The sequence below is a fragment of the Budorcas taxicolor genome, chromosome 20 (assembly GCF_023091745.1).
Source record: "Budorcas taxicolor isolate Tak-1 chromosome 20, Takin1.1, whole genome shotgun sequence".
Classification (NCBI taxonomy): domain Eukaryota; kingdom Metazoa; phylum Chordata; class Mammalia; order Artiodactyla; family Bovidae; genus Budorcas; species Budorcas taxicolor.
Window position 1 is genome coordinate 23,297,081 of NC_068929.1, and position 15,858 is coordinate 23,312,938.

General features: G+C 38.4%; 1 protein-coding gene across 3 annotated transcripts in view; it reads left to right on the top strand.

The window, feature by feature from the left end:
* Positions 1-15,858, top strand: part of PDE4D (phosphodiesterase 4D) — a 974,373-nt gene that overhangs the window by 353,513 nt on the left and 605,002 nt on the right. The window contains exons 1-2 of one of the 3 annotated variants that reach the window (XM_052659253.1): positions 11,188-11,541; positions 11,928-12,612. The exons of 1 other annotated variant lie outside the window; for it this stretch is intronic. In XM_052659253.1, the coding sequence (XP_052515213.1) occupies positions 12,566-12,612 (47 nt within the window). In that variant the 5' untranslated portion in view covers positions 11,188-11,541; positions 11,928-12,565. Of the gene's footprint in view, positions 1-11,187; positions 11,542-11,889; positions 12,613-15,858 lie in introns of those variants that run through there. One more of the 3 variants, XM_052659254.1, reaches the window with a different exon arrangement.

Here is a 15,858-nt window from a genome sequence, read left to right on the forward strand (position 1 = left end):
GTGAGGAGTTTATATTTTCATTCCTTTGCTCCCGCTTCCAGTGCAACTTCCATTCTTTTGAAAAGAAAGCAGAAATTTAAAAAAAAAAAAAAATCAAAGAAGCTTGCTGAGAGTCCTGGTGACAAAGGGCCAGATCCTCATCCACCTCTTCCATCAACAATCTAAAGGGAAAGGGTCAGTGAGAAGAGAGGAGAAATCCTCAAGGGTAACTTATTATTGGATCAGCTTTGCTACTATTTTGTGGAAGAATTTAAAATTCTTTTGTGTCCCCATCCATTTTATAAACCGGGAAACTAAGAACAACAGGTGAAGTCGTGTAACATTCCATGTTGAATTCTTCCCCACTCATTCCCATAGGGAAAAGTATAAGCTACACACATGGTTAAGCAATTGGATCACATATTAGTATTTCTCTTTCTCATTCAGTCTTGGATGTGGTGTTTATGTTTGCCCATCTGAATCTGTTAAGTGAGCTGTATAGCCTGTAGGGATGGTTTTAGGGGTGGAGCGTGCCAATAGAGGCAAGCTAGTTGATAGTTTCAGGTGCTCAGTGTTATGGATTCTCCTCCAAGTCAGCGCTTTGAAAAGCACAGCAGAGCAGAAGGTATTGAACGCTAGGTGAAAGAGGAGTTATCTGTCTACCGTAGGCAACTAGGATTTAATAACTAGCCTTGAATTTATTTTGCACTCAAGTGTAAAGAATGTTTTAATTAATTATATCAAAATGATGTTAAAATTATTATTCTAAAAGATTGACTTCTGGTTTTAATATTTTGAAACTGTCAAGTGATTATTTTAAAATAATCGTTTGAATGTTCTTTTTTCTCCCTAAAAAGGAATTTACCTTTCGAGTGCTAAATTTTCTTCCTCCATCAAGGTAATAAAAATCACACTATTTCCCCCCTTCATTATTCTCTCTCTGTCTTATGCCTCCTATCTGAGACAAATTAATATTCACTGAAGAAAGTGATGAAAGGGGTTTAAGAAAAATAAGAAGCCAATATTTTGACTGAAAGTATAATATATGTCAGTCATATAAAAAGGTTGCTCTCTCCAGAACCCCTATGCATGGATGTCGCTGTAGATACATTAAATGTTAATTTTTCTGGGTATGTTTTATGTAAGCCCCTTCATTGAGTAACCATCAGTTCAACGTCAAGCTAATTCACTTGTCTATTCAATATTACAATATAGCATTAATTTTAAGTTGTTTTATTTTTGGAGGGAGGGAAAGGATTTATTAATAGCAACATGAAATTTCTTATATGGTGACTCATCTAGTCAAGATTTTGATTGCAAGGAAAAGAAACTAACTTACACTGGGTTCTGTGAAAAAGGAAGAATATAGTTAATGTAAAGATACAAACGGAGAAGGCAATGGCACCCCACTCCAGTACTCTTGCCTGGAAAATCCCATGGATGGAGGAGCCTGGTAGGCTGCAGTCCACGGGGTCGCTAAGAGTTGGGTACAACTGAGTGACTTCACTTTCACTTTTCACTTTCATGCATTGGAGAAGGAAATGGCAACTCACTCCAGTGTTCTTGCTTGGAGAATCCCAGGGACAGGGGAGCCTGGTGGGCTGCCGTCTATGGGGTCGCACAGAGTTGGACACGACGGAAGCGACTTAGCAGCAGCAAAGATACAAAAATCATGGAAACAAAGTGTAACTGGATCTTGTTGGATTTGTAAAACTCTAGAATTAGGCAGTTCTTCTTTGTGTGGCTATATAATCATTCATTTCTGTTTGTCTCTGTGTTTCAGCTCTTTGCCTGCTTCTCTATCTGTAATTACTGCAATTTTCTTGGTCGTCACTTTGCACTTGATCCAAAATGGCTTCAGCCCCTAAGTCCACATGACACTTTGGTTCAAGCTCATCTGTAACTGATTAGATTCCCCCTGTTTTCTTATGAACATATGCATTTCAAATATGAATATTAATGTTTTCTATCAAGTGAATGAATCAGGTGCCAGTGGGTCACATTTTCATACCTGTTGCAGTTGGATTTTATAAGAATACTAAGGGTGTAGTTAAGGAAGGCTCTTTAGAAAGAGCTGCCAGAAGACAAAAATAATCATGTTTGGTGTATTGACTGATTCATTTATGATAATCATTCACTCCACAAATATCTCACTGAGCACTTATTATACACCGGACACTATTCTGGGCACTGAGAATACTGCAGAGACAAATCAGACGAACAAAATCCCAGTGTCCCGATGGAATTTCTCTTATCATAATCTTTATCCCTTTATTTCAAAGATAATTGGAAAAAAAATAGAATAGCAGTGTCCTCATACAGTAAATACAAGGTATTAAAATTAACAATACATGTGTATGTGTCTTTATGTGTATGTGTGATATGTACATTATAAATGTGCTAAATCACTTCAGTTGTGTCCAACTTCATTAATTGGCTATGCTGTGCTGTGCTTAGTCAGTCAGTAGTGTCTGATGCTTTGTGACCCCATAGACTGTTGCCGGCCAGGCTCCTCTGTCCGTGGGATTCTCCAGGCAAGAATACTGGAGTGTGTTGCCATGCCCTTCTCCAGGGGATCTACCTGACCCAGGGATCGAACACAAGTCTCCTGCAGCTCCTGTATTGGAGGCAGATTCTTTACCACTGAGCCACTGGGGAAGCCCTTAATTTGTCATATAGTCATACTTGCTTTTACTTAGTTAACTGTCAGTGGTGTGTAAGTGGGAGTGTGTGTGTGTGTTTATGTATTGGAAACGGTAATTGAGGTCTTTGGATTTTAAATGACATCTAATTTGGAGACTTTGATGTAGCCTCTTTTAACTTCCAATGAAAATGTCTATGAAAATACACCCTCCCAAAATTGCAATTAGAAAAGCACTTAAACCCAAGACCAATAGTGATTGATGCCAGAATATTAAAGAACCAATAAATTAGATTGAAAGTATAAATAATAGATCATCCATCTTATGTCATTCTACAAGTAGATAAAAATAATTTCTTGAATTTACCTGGACCAGAAACATATATAGTATATACTGTTTCTATTGTAGATATGTAACTATCTTAAGTTTTTTTTAAAGAAATGTACCAGCATACACAAAGTAAGAACAGAATTACAAAGTTAGGAAATATGCAAGTTTGCAAATATGTACATATTTGAGCTGGAGTGAAATAAGCACATCCTGTTATCAAGATATATAATCAGATATGTCATTTTGTAAGTAGGCATAGTTTAATGTCAGTGGTTCCAACTCTGAATCACTACTGCTTTTGGCCCCAGTTACAGTGTTTGTATAAACATGAAAAATAATAAATCAATTATTCTTTTCTTTTTTAAGGCTTGATATTGATTTAGCTAATAATGTTAGTGGAGTATTTGAATTTGTGAATATATATTTTAATTCTCACTGTTCTGCTTTGAGGTTAGATATTTCAAATCAGAGATTTTGAAATTATTAGAAACATGGTTTTGAAATTCTAATATATCTATATTAACTATAAATGACTATCCTTCCTTAATAAGTACTAGATGTATATTTCTCTTCATTGATGTCTCAAATATGATAATAATACATGGAAATATTCTCATTAAGAAGATTAATCAACTCAGAAATATGTAAAGTAAAAGGTGAAAATCCTTTTTTAAAGAGGCTTACTTTTACTTCCTTATCTCAGAGGTAATTAGTTTACCAGTATTTGGTGTGTATCCTTCTGGTTCTTTTCCTCTAATTGGCATAAATATATATCTATATTCACATGTACATTTAAATTCATATTAAGTAATTCATATTAAAAATATTACTCTGAAAGGTTGAGATTTTTTTAAAAAGCTCTTTACCTACCAATATTTCAGATGTTTTTTCCAAGTCATTCTTAGAAATCTATACTATCCCAGAAACATGGTATATATTGAAGGTGGGCCTTAAGTATTATATGAGAAATATTTTTACTTCTTTAAATTTGATATGATACAAAGCTTTTAGAAAAGTTTAAGGTAGAAATGAGATACAATTACATTTCAGAAGGGACTTCCAATACTATCTCCTTGTAAATTGCAGACCAGGTGAAGAATATTTTATTATATTTTCTAAAGATTGAATATGTGCATATGCGTGTCATGCTAAGTTGCTTCAGTAGTGTCCAACTGTTTGCAGTCTTGTGGACTGTAGCCCGCCAGACTCCTCCGTGCATGAGATTCTCCTGGCAAGAATACTGGAGTGGGCTGCCATGCCCTCCTCTTCCCAATCCAGGGATTGAATCCACCTCTCTTACTGTCTACTGCATCAGCAGGCGGTTTCTTTACCACTAGTGCCACCCAGGAAAAAGCTCAAAAGTATATGTGAGCAACATTTAAAGAGCTCTCTTCATGTTATATTTTCTATATTTAACCTCTAGATTTAAAAATTATAATAACCTGTAAATTTGCTATTATTTCTGTTACAATAAGGAAATTGAATCTCACAGACTTTTAGTGAGTTGTTCAAAATTACTTATAAGTGAAATGCAGAAACTGAAATTAGGGCTCACATCTTGAGACTCTAAGACAAAATGCAAATTCGACTTTTGCTCTTCAAAGTTGTAGATTTTTTCCACATTTGATTTTTGAATAATAAATATTAATAGTAAGTTCTTTCTTTGTATCCTAAAATTAGTTATTCCAACACTTTTGCTTTCAAAAATATTAAAAGTCGAATTTAGCAAGCTTTCTAAATATCCCAGTTATGAAATGTGTTTGATGATATGAGAATTTTATCCTATAAATATGTTTAACATTTAAGATGGGAAAATTTAAGCTTCAGCTATATGATCCACAGTAACTTGCTATATTAGTTAAATCATGAAAATTTCCATCAAAGCATCTCTTGGTTTTAGGTGATCAAAATAGGTATTCCATGCATTTCATTTACACTTTTCTGTTGGTGGTTGTAAGCTTGGTCATAAGAACATGTGGAAATTGAATGAACTAGCAACTTGCTGAAACATGACCCCGTTCTGATTCTTAGCAATTGAAACCATGTCTTCATGAAGTGCTCCTCTTATTTCAGTTATAGACGTGCTGAACTATGTGCCTTCAGACTTTGCTAGACTTTGCCAGAAATGAGAAGCCATCACTATCAACATGGTCATTAGTTAACATTTGTTGACTGAGTGCCAACAACGCTTTTGGTGTTACAAATACACGGAGAAAGACACTGTTCCTTTCCAGAGGGATTGGTTTTCTGTTGGGGGGTGGGAGAGAGGATTTGGTTTGAATGTTCTTTTCCTACTGGGAGGTAAGGGCAGGAATGGGACGACTGGCAGTCTTCTTGGGTCTCATTCTATATACGGGGATGTCACTCTAACTTACTTATTAATCAGTAATACATATAATGAGTGTTAGTCACTCAGTCATGTCCGATTCTTTGCGACCCTGTGGACTGGAGACTGCCAGGCTCCAGTCCATGGCATTTGCCAGGCAAGAATACTGGAGTGGGTTGCCATTTCCTTCTCCAGGGGATCTTCCTGACCCAGGGATTGAACCTGGGTCCCCTACATTACAGGCAGACTCTTTTACCATCTGAGCCATCAGGGAAGCCCAATATATGTGATACATAGAACAAAACTGACTTCCCTGGTGGCTCAGAAAGGAAAGCATCCACCTGCAATGCAGGAGCCCCGGGATCAATCCCTGGATTGGGAGGACAACGCTGGAGAAGGCAATGGCATGGCTACCCACTCCAGTGTTCTTGCTGGTGAATTCCATGGACAGGGCAGCCTGATGGACTACAGTCTCAGTTCAGTTCAGTTCAGTCGCTCAGTTGTGTCCGACTTTTTGCAACCCCATGAATCGCAGCACGCCAGGCCTCCCTGTCCATCACCAACTCCTGGAGTTCACTCAGACTCACGTCCATCGAGTCGGTGATGCCATCCAGCCATCTCATCCTCGGTCGTCCCCTTCTTCTCCTGCCCCCAATCCCTCCCAGCATCAAAGTCTTTTCCAATGAGTCAACTCTTCGCATGAGGTGGCCAAAGTACTGGAGCTTCAGCTTTAGCATCATTCCTTCCAAAGAAATCCCAGGGCTGATCTCCTTCAGAATGGACTGGTTGGATCTCCTTGCAGTCCAAGGGACTCTCAAGAGTCTTCTCCAGCACCACAGTTCAAAAGCATCAATTCTTCGGTGCTCAGCCTTCTTCACAGTCCAACTCTCACATCCATACATGACTACTGGAAAAACCATAGCCTTGACTAGATGGACCTTGGTCGGCAAAGTAATGTCTCTGCTTTTGAATATGCTGTCTAGGTTGGTCATAACTTTTCTTCCAAGGAGTAAGCATCTTTTAATTTCATGGCTGCAATCACCATCTGCAGTGATTTTGGAGCCCCAAAAAATAAAGTCTGACACTGTTTCCACTGTTTCCCCATCTATTTCCCATGAAGTGATGGGACTGGATGCCAGTCTATGGGGTTGCAAAGAGTCAGACATGACTGAGTGACTAACACTGTCACTTTCATACATACATGCTGCTGCTGCTGCTAAATTGCTTCAGTCGTGTCCGACTCTGTGCAACCCCATCAAGCATAAACAAAAAGTATGCATAAATTTCATTTTATTGGAAAAATTTAAGAATATATTGCTTTTTTGGCTTTCCGTGAAAAAGTCATATCTTCCAGAATATCTAAGTGTCTGCATTGTCTATTTACTAAGCTATACTCATACCCATACTACTAATAATGAGAATGTGCTTAAAAAATTATGCAGAAGTAAGAGTCCCTTGGACAGCAACAAGATCAAACCAGTCAATCCTAAAGGAAATCAATCCTATATATTCATTGGGTTTTCCTTGTAACTAAGCTGGTAAAGAATCCGCCTACAATGGAGGAGACCCTGGTTTGATTCCTGGATCAGGAAGATTCCCTGGAGAAGGGATAGGCTTCCAGTATTCTTGGGCTTCCCTGGTGGTTCAGACGTTAAAGAATCCACCTGCAGTGTGGGACACCTGGGTTTGATCCCTGAGTTGGGAAGATCCCCTGGAGAAGGAAATGGAAACCCACTCCAGTATTCTTGCCTGGAGAATCCCATGGACAGAGGAGCCTGGTAGGCTACAGTCTGTGGGATCGCAAAGAGTTCAGAAAACTGAATGACTTTCACTTCACTTCACTTCATAGTCACTGGAAGGACTGATGCCAAGCTGAAGCTGGCCACCTGATGCGAAGAGCTGAGTCATTAGAAAAGACCCTGATGTTGGAAAGGACTGAGAGAAGGAGGAGAAGGGGCCAACAGAAGATGAGATGGTTGGATGGCATCACCAACTCAATGGACATGAGTTTGAGCAAACTCTGGAACATGGTGAAGGACAGGGAAGCCTGGCATGCTGCAGTCCATGGGGTCACAAAGAGTCAGACATGACCTGGCAGCTGAACAACAAATTTGTATATGTAAATATTTTTATACAAAAGTTATCCAGCCTCTCAAAAGAACAGGACACTTCTCTACATTATCTGAACTGACAATTAGTATTCTTAAAAGATTATTTAAAGAGCACTTTTTAGACTCTTTTCTATATCTAAATCTGGAGGAGTTTAACTTCATTTCACTCAAGTTATTTAAGAGGCAGTCACTGAGAGTAGCTGTTGGCTATAGCAAAATGTGATGGTGATAGAAAGATATACCTTAACACTTGAAATTAAAATTTCATTCTGAAAGTGAAACTCAGGGAAAATCAATGAGTTAAGTCATATTAGATAAGTGACCAAAGAGTTTAGGAAACACAGGATGTTTGGACTAAGGGTATGTCTTTATTATGCTTTGTTTATATTAGCATAAAGATATAACTTAATCACTTATATTAAAATCATTGTGACATTGAAAAGATTTGAAGAAAATGGAGTCTTGAGCCTGGCAATACAAAGATAAGATTTTGTTTGGAAAGTGTTAATTTTGTGTTTCTACTGTTAATGTTTTCGAGAACATTTTTTAAAGAACTCCCCTATTCACACCATACCTAGAAATAAAACAGGTAAAAGCAAAAGAACTCTGGATGAAAGAGTACAAGGTACCTGGCCTTCACTTCGCCCTGAGTTGGCTTGAGGCAGCTTTGCGAAACCACAAGACTCTTAGGAATTTAGTTTGAAAACTATCACCCTTGAAAGCATAACCCCTAGTTATGCTTTAATTATAGGGAAAGGACATGGGGACACTAACTAGTTAATTCTTCTGATTCTGAGTACAGTAAACAATCTCATGAAAATGTTACAGTAATCTGATTTGCTCAGGGTTTGTAGTTTATACTTTATCAATTAAATAGCATCCTTTTTAAAATTTTAAAAATCCTTTTTAAAATAGCTTTTGAATTTCCTTCTTATATCAGTCTTCTGAGGATAGTTAATGTGAGTCCAGCCTTGAAAGACCAGATATTCTTGTGCTTGTCTTGGTATTAAATTTTTAAAAAGGAGACGATAACTAGCCTTTTGTCTTTAGGGCTGAGCCTACACCATGGCTATAGGAAGTTTGTGCCAATCTGTACTGCCTTGAGCTCTTTTATTGATTAAAATGGTGGAGCTGGGATCCACTATAAAAGTAGCATTTTATGCTTACTGCTGTACCTCTTAGAAGTTCTATGAAAAGATGATTACCTTTCAGTAGAAAAAACAGATTTGTATTGCCCCACTCCATCAACATTACTCATCTTTCAGAGCTGTTTTTCAGAGTACAAATCTATTAGTTCTGCCTAAATTGTATTTCATGAAGACTACACATTTGTGAAATATTAAATACATTTTGTGAAGTATCAGTTTGTAAAATAGTGATTAAACTCTGAAGACCCTGTTTGTAATATACATGGGATAAAAATGCTAGAAATCTATTTTTAATATATGTTGCTTAGAGTTTTCAAAATACTCAGTTTAAGATTGTTTATTAATAGGTAGTCTGTAGTTCCCTGCGCTGTGAAATAAATCATATTTTTTCTTTTTTATCCCTCAAGCAGAAATTTGGCTTTTCTACTATTTGTCATAGCTTCTCACTTGTGTGTTCTTTCATTCTAATGTGTTAACCTTATTCTAGACAGATGTGTCTTATAAAAATAGAAATAAAAAGCCAAGAAAAGTTTACCTAAAAATATTCAGTTGAAATCTCCCCTTGGTTTAAATATATTTTAAATTTACATTTCCTCTAGTAATCTGATGACTAAATTGCTTAGTTTTTTTTTTTAATTTTTAAAGTGATTTGTTATTTGCTCACAAATGGAAACATAGCTAACAAGCTATGAATGTTAAACTGTGTGGTAATTGAGAGAAAGAGAGATATTTTGAGTATTATTTTATCCATGGGTATGACTTTGGCATACAAACAGAGTAGTGTAGAATGAACTTAAAAAAAAAGGAAATTTCAAATAAATGCCTATTTCAAGGGAAAATAAATTTCTACATCATTTAAAAAGGTGTTTATATTTGCTGCTTTCCACTGGGGCCTTTTTATATGTGTGAGGACTAAGTATTGGTTTTGTAGTAGGTTAATAACCATTATTCTATTATCACCATCCTCAAAGAACACTATCCTGTCAAATAATCATCAAATAATCTGAATTTTCTTCCAGATCTACTACTAACATGATGTATGATGATGAACAAATGTTATCATTTTGGAGATTCAGCTCCAAAGGTGGCATAATAAATGTCATACTTTCCTCAGAATGATTCCATGAGGCTAAAATAGTACCTGTAAACATAAACTTTAGAAAGCATAGCACTAATGCATGGTGGTATTCTTCTCTACAAAGGCACCAAGATACAGTGGTAATGAGTGCAGGCTTTGGAGGCAGACTTTCCTGATTCAGGTTGTAACTCTTACTTGGCCTTGAGCAAACTGCTTACTATTTAGAGTGCCACTGTTTCTTCTGTAGAACAGGGCTAGTAATAGTCGATCCCTAACAGTGTTGTTTTGAGGATTAAATGAGATAATATTGTAAAGCACTTAGTACAGAGGCAGCGGCATTGTAAGTGTCCCTTAATCTTAAAAAACAATATTTAAATATCTCATATAAATAACAGATTTTGAATTACTCAGTGATGCTTGGTTCAAGCATTTAAAGCTTGTTAAAAACAATTCAGACTGAAATCTTCTGGTTCAGATCACAAATGGCATTGTGGAATTTATTCCCTTTAGAAAAAGGAGATCGTGAGGACACTGCCTAGGCTACAGGAAAACCCGGGAAATATTCTCAAGTTTTTTTTCAGCTGTGGTACCATCTTTCTGAACCTACAAGTTCAAACTGCTCTTAAATAAATCGCTCAGATCTTCCTCCTCCCAGTAGTACTTTCATCAGAAGCATCGTTTGATCAAAATGAAAACTCCCCAAATCATGGCAGTTTTCAAGACTAATTTTCTTTATACCTGGTTTTGAATTTGTGGGCAATGCCACCCCCACCCCCCTAAGTCTCTGTAATGTTTTTTGCTATGACAGGGCCTCACTGGGGAAATCCTGACTGAAGATAATAGCCTGATGTGTTAAATGTTGCCAGTATTCCATTAATATTAAGTAATTGCATAACAGCCTTTTTAAATACTAAGTTAAAAGTGATACATTAATATTGAGTACACTGCTACTGTAAAGTCCATTCTCCTCCTGATTTCCGAGTAACACCATTTAAGTGCCAACCTACTATTACAAGAGTTTACTATTTTATTCTTGCTCCAAAATGGCATCAACAGTGATGGGGTGCTTTCAGGGGATTGTTGAACAGAATTTTTGCAACAAAGGGGGAAGCTTGAGGAAATGCAGAACAGCTCCAGTAGGCATGGCAAGGCTTTATCTCAGCACTTCGCAAATCCACACACCCCCTAATCAAGCAAGCGGCTTTATGGCATGCGCAATTGCAAGTGAAGTCTAACGACTTCCGCAGGACTGGCTTCCAGAGGATTTCCTGTCCAAAAAAGACCGGTGGTCTTCTGTAGCTAAATGGTTACAGAACCATCAGGTTAGCTAGGCGCTACTCCCCAGCCTGTGTGTGTATTAAAAACAAGAGAGTTGAAGTGACCAAACCCTGTCATTTGCACACTCTCTCTGTGGACTTATTTATTCCCTTTCTCTTCATTGGGTAAGGGGGGGGGGGCGGGGCGGGGAACACCCAGCTGACAAAAAGCCTCCCTCCTTAGTATCTACTTGTTCAAGCTGTCTTTTCCCTGGGAGGTTATTTACAGGTTTCTCGATGCTTAGCCTGGTGATCACTTACTGAAAGGAGAAATTGCCCTTTCGGGGTGAGCTGTGCCTTTAACCCCTTTGGCCGGCTCTTCCTGGGAGGTGAGCGCGGCGCGCTGCAGTGTCTGGGAGCCCACCTAGAGGGCCCCCTTGACGCCAGCACATCCCCGGCCGGGCGGCAGCCTCTGCAGCCGAGCGGGCTGCTGCAGAGTTAATGTACAGTACCACGGAGCCTGCAAGTGTCCTGAGCTGTTCAGAGCCGGCTGGCGGGCACAGCCCGGGGCAGACGAGGCGGCTGCGACGATTCCAAAGGTTCTGCTGGAAATTCGGCGCTGGGGGACCCCAGTGGGAGCCTGTTGCCATTGTGTTTTAAAAGCATGCAAGGTCTGTATAGCTCGGGCGTGAGAATCTTTCAGAAGCTGTCAGAGCATCCGAGTAAATGACACCTACTGGGAAATTGAATTGGGGGTAAAAAAGAGAGAGACGAGAAAGACAGCGGGGGGGTTAGAAATTCTTAGACAACGTCTGAGTTGCAGCTGTGAAAATTCGTTTTCTTTCCAAGACAAAATATGAAAAGCCCGCACATGGGTTTGATAACAACAAATTGGAGGGGTTTCTGCAGGGAGAGGATCAATAGCTTAGTCATTTGACTGAAAGAGAGCAGGCAGCCTTATTATGGGGCTTGGCAGCAGAAATGAATGTTCTCCTGACAGCACCTTCTGAAGTCATGATGGGAGCTCCTGGTGATCCTTGCCTTCCTACTTTTGCAGTTGAAAACCAGCCATTCTGAGACGGGGAGAGAAGTTGGCTTTTGGTTATACATGGTTGCTAGCCCCTCTGCCCAGGTCTTTGTCCGACACGTCTCAGAAGGCAGCACTGCGTTAAAGTGACCACACATGAATATGTGCCTCAGAAAGAAGAAAAAGCAACATTCATTTCTAAAGGACAGCATGGCCAAGCAACCTGAAGTTTTCCATTTCCCTTCTAACACTTCTTTAGCAAGGATAACAAGAAACTGTCTTTTGACTCCTTTTTTCCCACATTCCAGAGTCCTTCCTGCAAAGATGCATTAATTTCCACTCCAGGCAGTTGGATTTTACTGGGACAATATTTGCCACCATTTAGGATTAGCGATTGAACTGATTATTTTAGTAAGTTGACTAAACTAGTGGAACCTAAATGGGTGGACCCATGCCTGCAGTGCTCTGTGATATTTCTTTCTTCAAACCCTGGAAGGGCTTTTGTTGTTGCTCTTTGTTTTTTTGGGGGGATTTTTTTGGAATTCAATACTTGTTGCAATAATTGCCCATGATAGCTGCTCAAACAGGAGAGTTGGAATTCATCTTTGAAAATCACTACATGTAACATACAAGACAAGGAAAATATTAATGACGGAAGATCTGCCAACATGATGCATGTGAATAATTTCCCCTTTAGAAGGCATTCCTGGATATGGTAAGTAATCAATATCCCCTTCAGTTGGTAATACTCAGAATTATAAAATTCCATGACAGGTACTGGAGGTGGATTTGTCTTGAACAAGAATATCAGTCTCACGTGAGGTTGGAAAGTAAAACATGTTTAAAAACAAATATTTCTGAGAAAGAATTGGTTATGCAATAACAAATTACTTGTTAATATAAAAGCATACTGAATAAGTCAGGTATGAGGACATTGACAAGAGCTGAAATTTCATAGAGAGACCAAAAAAAAAAAAACAGCCACAACAACTTTGAGAATGGCAACTATTTAATAAGTAAAAAGAAAAAGGAAGTTTAGGATTTGGTATTTATTCTTTTGTCTTTTTTTAATTTGAAAATTCCCTGGGGAAGGACACACACAGACATCTGATGTCAATTTGCTTGGTGTTAGGTCTTTGAAAATTTCCAGAAGAAGGTTTAAGGGAAAACTTAGAATGCTGACTCAATTTTAAAATGATGTTAAGATATGTTGGTGCCTGAGATTTAAGGAATATTTTAACTATTCAAGAAATATTTCTACCAGAATGAGCCAATTTCATAGAATGCTAACAGATAAATCATGAGGTGCTTGGACTCTCATAGAACTTGCTTAGTGCAATAATATTTGGTCATGTATTAAGGTTCAACGTAATGAATTAAGGTCCACGGGCATGTGACATCATGTACCATCTCTTTAGAGTTTTTGATTAAACGTTTATAGGAATTAGTTGCTGAGGGTAGTGTAAGGGCAAAGCTCACTATTTAAAAATTGCTTGTTTTCACCACACCTTTAGGGTTGACTGGATTCAATTTCTCATAGCAGAGACTTTGTGAATGTATGGTAAAGGTACATTTTCAGGTTTTGTGGCTTACTAATATGGTTTGGTTTGGATACTGCAATGTATCTCATTTTGAAAGTATATTTGTTGGGTATATTTTCTGGCTGGCCTTAGAATAAGTGATATTCATCAAAATACAGGTTTCTGAGGGTTTTCTAGTTACTTTTACATCTAGTTACACATGACAGTGTCTCAGATGAAAGCATCCTGATATTTTGAAACTCCACCAAAATCCCCTACTGGTTTATTACAGGCGTTTCAGCTTGTTAGCTGAAAATCAGTTACAGAGAAGGGTGAGTGGCATCCTCTGTCACTGGGCAGGACTCATTTTCTATCAGTATCAGATGGATCCAGAATCGACACCGTGGCGTATCTTCCTTCTCTGCCATCCAGAGCCAGTGTCCCAGGCCCTAATGTGCTTGGGAAGGAGCCTGGGTGACATGCCTGCAAACCTCAGTGGCCCACTTCCAAGTGCATCATCAGAGTTCCCAACTGGGGAGCTTCGGTGCTTTCGCCTTGCTTGTCCTGATGGTGAGGGTCGGACACAGCAATGAGGTCTTTGTCATTCTTACCACTACAGTCAGATAGGTAGTCTTAAACCTTAAGATTGAAAAGGTCCTGGAAAGAATCCTTGGCACATAGTAGGCATTTATCAAATATTTTTTTCAACAATTCCTTATGCCTTCCTTCCGGGTTAATTTTGTACCTATTAAGATTCGTTTAAGGAAAAATAAAATTAGCATTCTCATTTCTATAAAGTGTACTTTGCTGTAAAGCAACAGTTTTTGTTCTGCCTAAGCTTTGCTGTTTGGGTCTATTTGTTTATGTTGTAACAGGAAGGATGCAATTTACTCTTTGAATGCCTAACATTATAACCACCTTTTATTTTATTGTTGTTGCATTTACCTCACCTCTGCTTTTGACTGGAAAGAAACGAACTATTCAACCCGGTAGTTTTTGAAAGAATGCAAATGTGCTTATTCATGCTCCTATAACCCTGTAACATATATGTTTGAAAACTGAATGCGAAAGTTGAGAGCCTTGGTGGTTTTCTTTTGTGCCTGAAGCTAGGTAACCCTTCATACATTTCACTGCATGACGTGCCAATGTGTTGATTTCGTGGCCAAACAGAGCCACTGCGGAGTGTTAGTGTTCTGTGTATCTATTCTTGCTTGAGCCCTTTAGAAGGATTCATTAATAAGATATTGAACTCAAAGGAAGAAGGTGGTGACTTTTTCAGGTGACCAAATTAATGTTGTGCTTGGTCTCAACTTCCCCAATTGTTGTTTCTTTCTTATTTATAACCTCGCCTCTTAATACCATGGTAAGAGATTTCTAGGTTTCTAGGATTCTAGGTTTCTGGACAGAAAACCTTCTTTCCCTTTGTCCTGCTGTAGGAATCCTGTTGGATTGAATTCTATGCTCATGAATGGTCCTGCTAAGGAGAAAGGATTTGCCAAGTTGTTCTGCTTTGCATATCCAAATCTTTTTCCTCATTCTCACACACAGGTCTTTTTTTGTTTGTTTGTTTTCCCCACAAAGAGGGCAGATCAGAAGTTGGCAACAGCTCAATGCCTGGGAATAATAAACATTTTAAAGGAGATGTGTGCCTTGGGGTTTCACAATCTAATCTCTGTGAAGGCTCTAAACCCTTTGGATGGGCAGGGTATAGATATGCACACTTATTTCTCTTCTACTTTTTGAAGGAGCAAGGAGGGAAATTTGAGATGCAGGAGGTCTAAGAGGAGTCTTCAAAAGTTCATCAGAGGTAATGGTTCCAGTAGAAGCCTAGTGTAGAGTTCTTCTTGGATTCTCATCCTCCTGCCCCGGGGCTGGTATGTTGATGGTTGAGCAATAGTATGACAAATTCTTAGTTTATTGGTTACAAGTTAAAGTTAATAAGTGGTCTTATTACTTGTCTTAATAGAACACTACCCTTTTGAGAGCTAAAAGAGTGGTAAGAAAAATGTGCTTTCCTTGTTTAAATCTACATTAGAAAAATTTGCTGGAGGATTTTATTGCTAAGGCTTCTTTCCATTACACTTTTCAACCTTTTTAGTGCCAAACCAAACAAAGATAAGGGTTCATCTCACTCCGTAAATACGCACTATATAGTTAGCCCTCATTTTTTTATTCTGGCTAGTTGTGAGAATATAGTGGTCCTTCTTGCATGGCTGAAAGAAGAGAAATGTCAGTCAGCTTTCTAGGAATTTAAATTTCATCTCGTAGCAACAAAGAGGACTTTAGAAACACCAGGCACAGAATCATTATGCAGGGTTCCAGTAAAGGACATAACATAGTGTGCCTAGCATGTGCTTATAGCTTTTCACTTTATTTAAAAATACATAACAAGTTTGCATAATCTGATTTATAAATGCTCTGGAATTTCATGCCAGAAATGC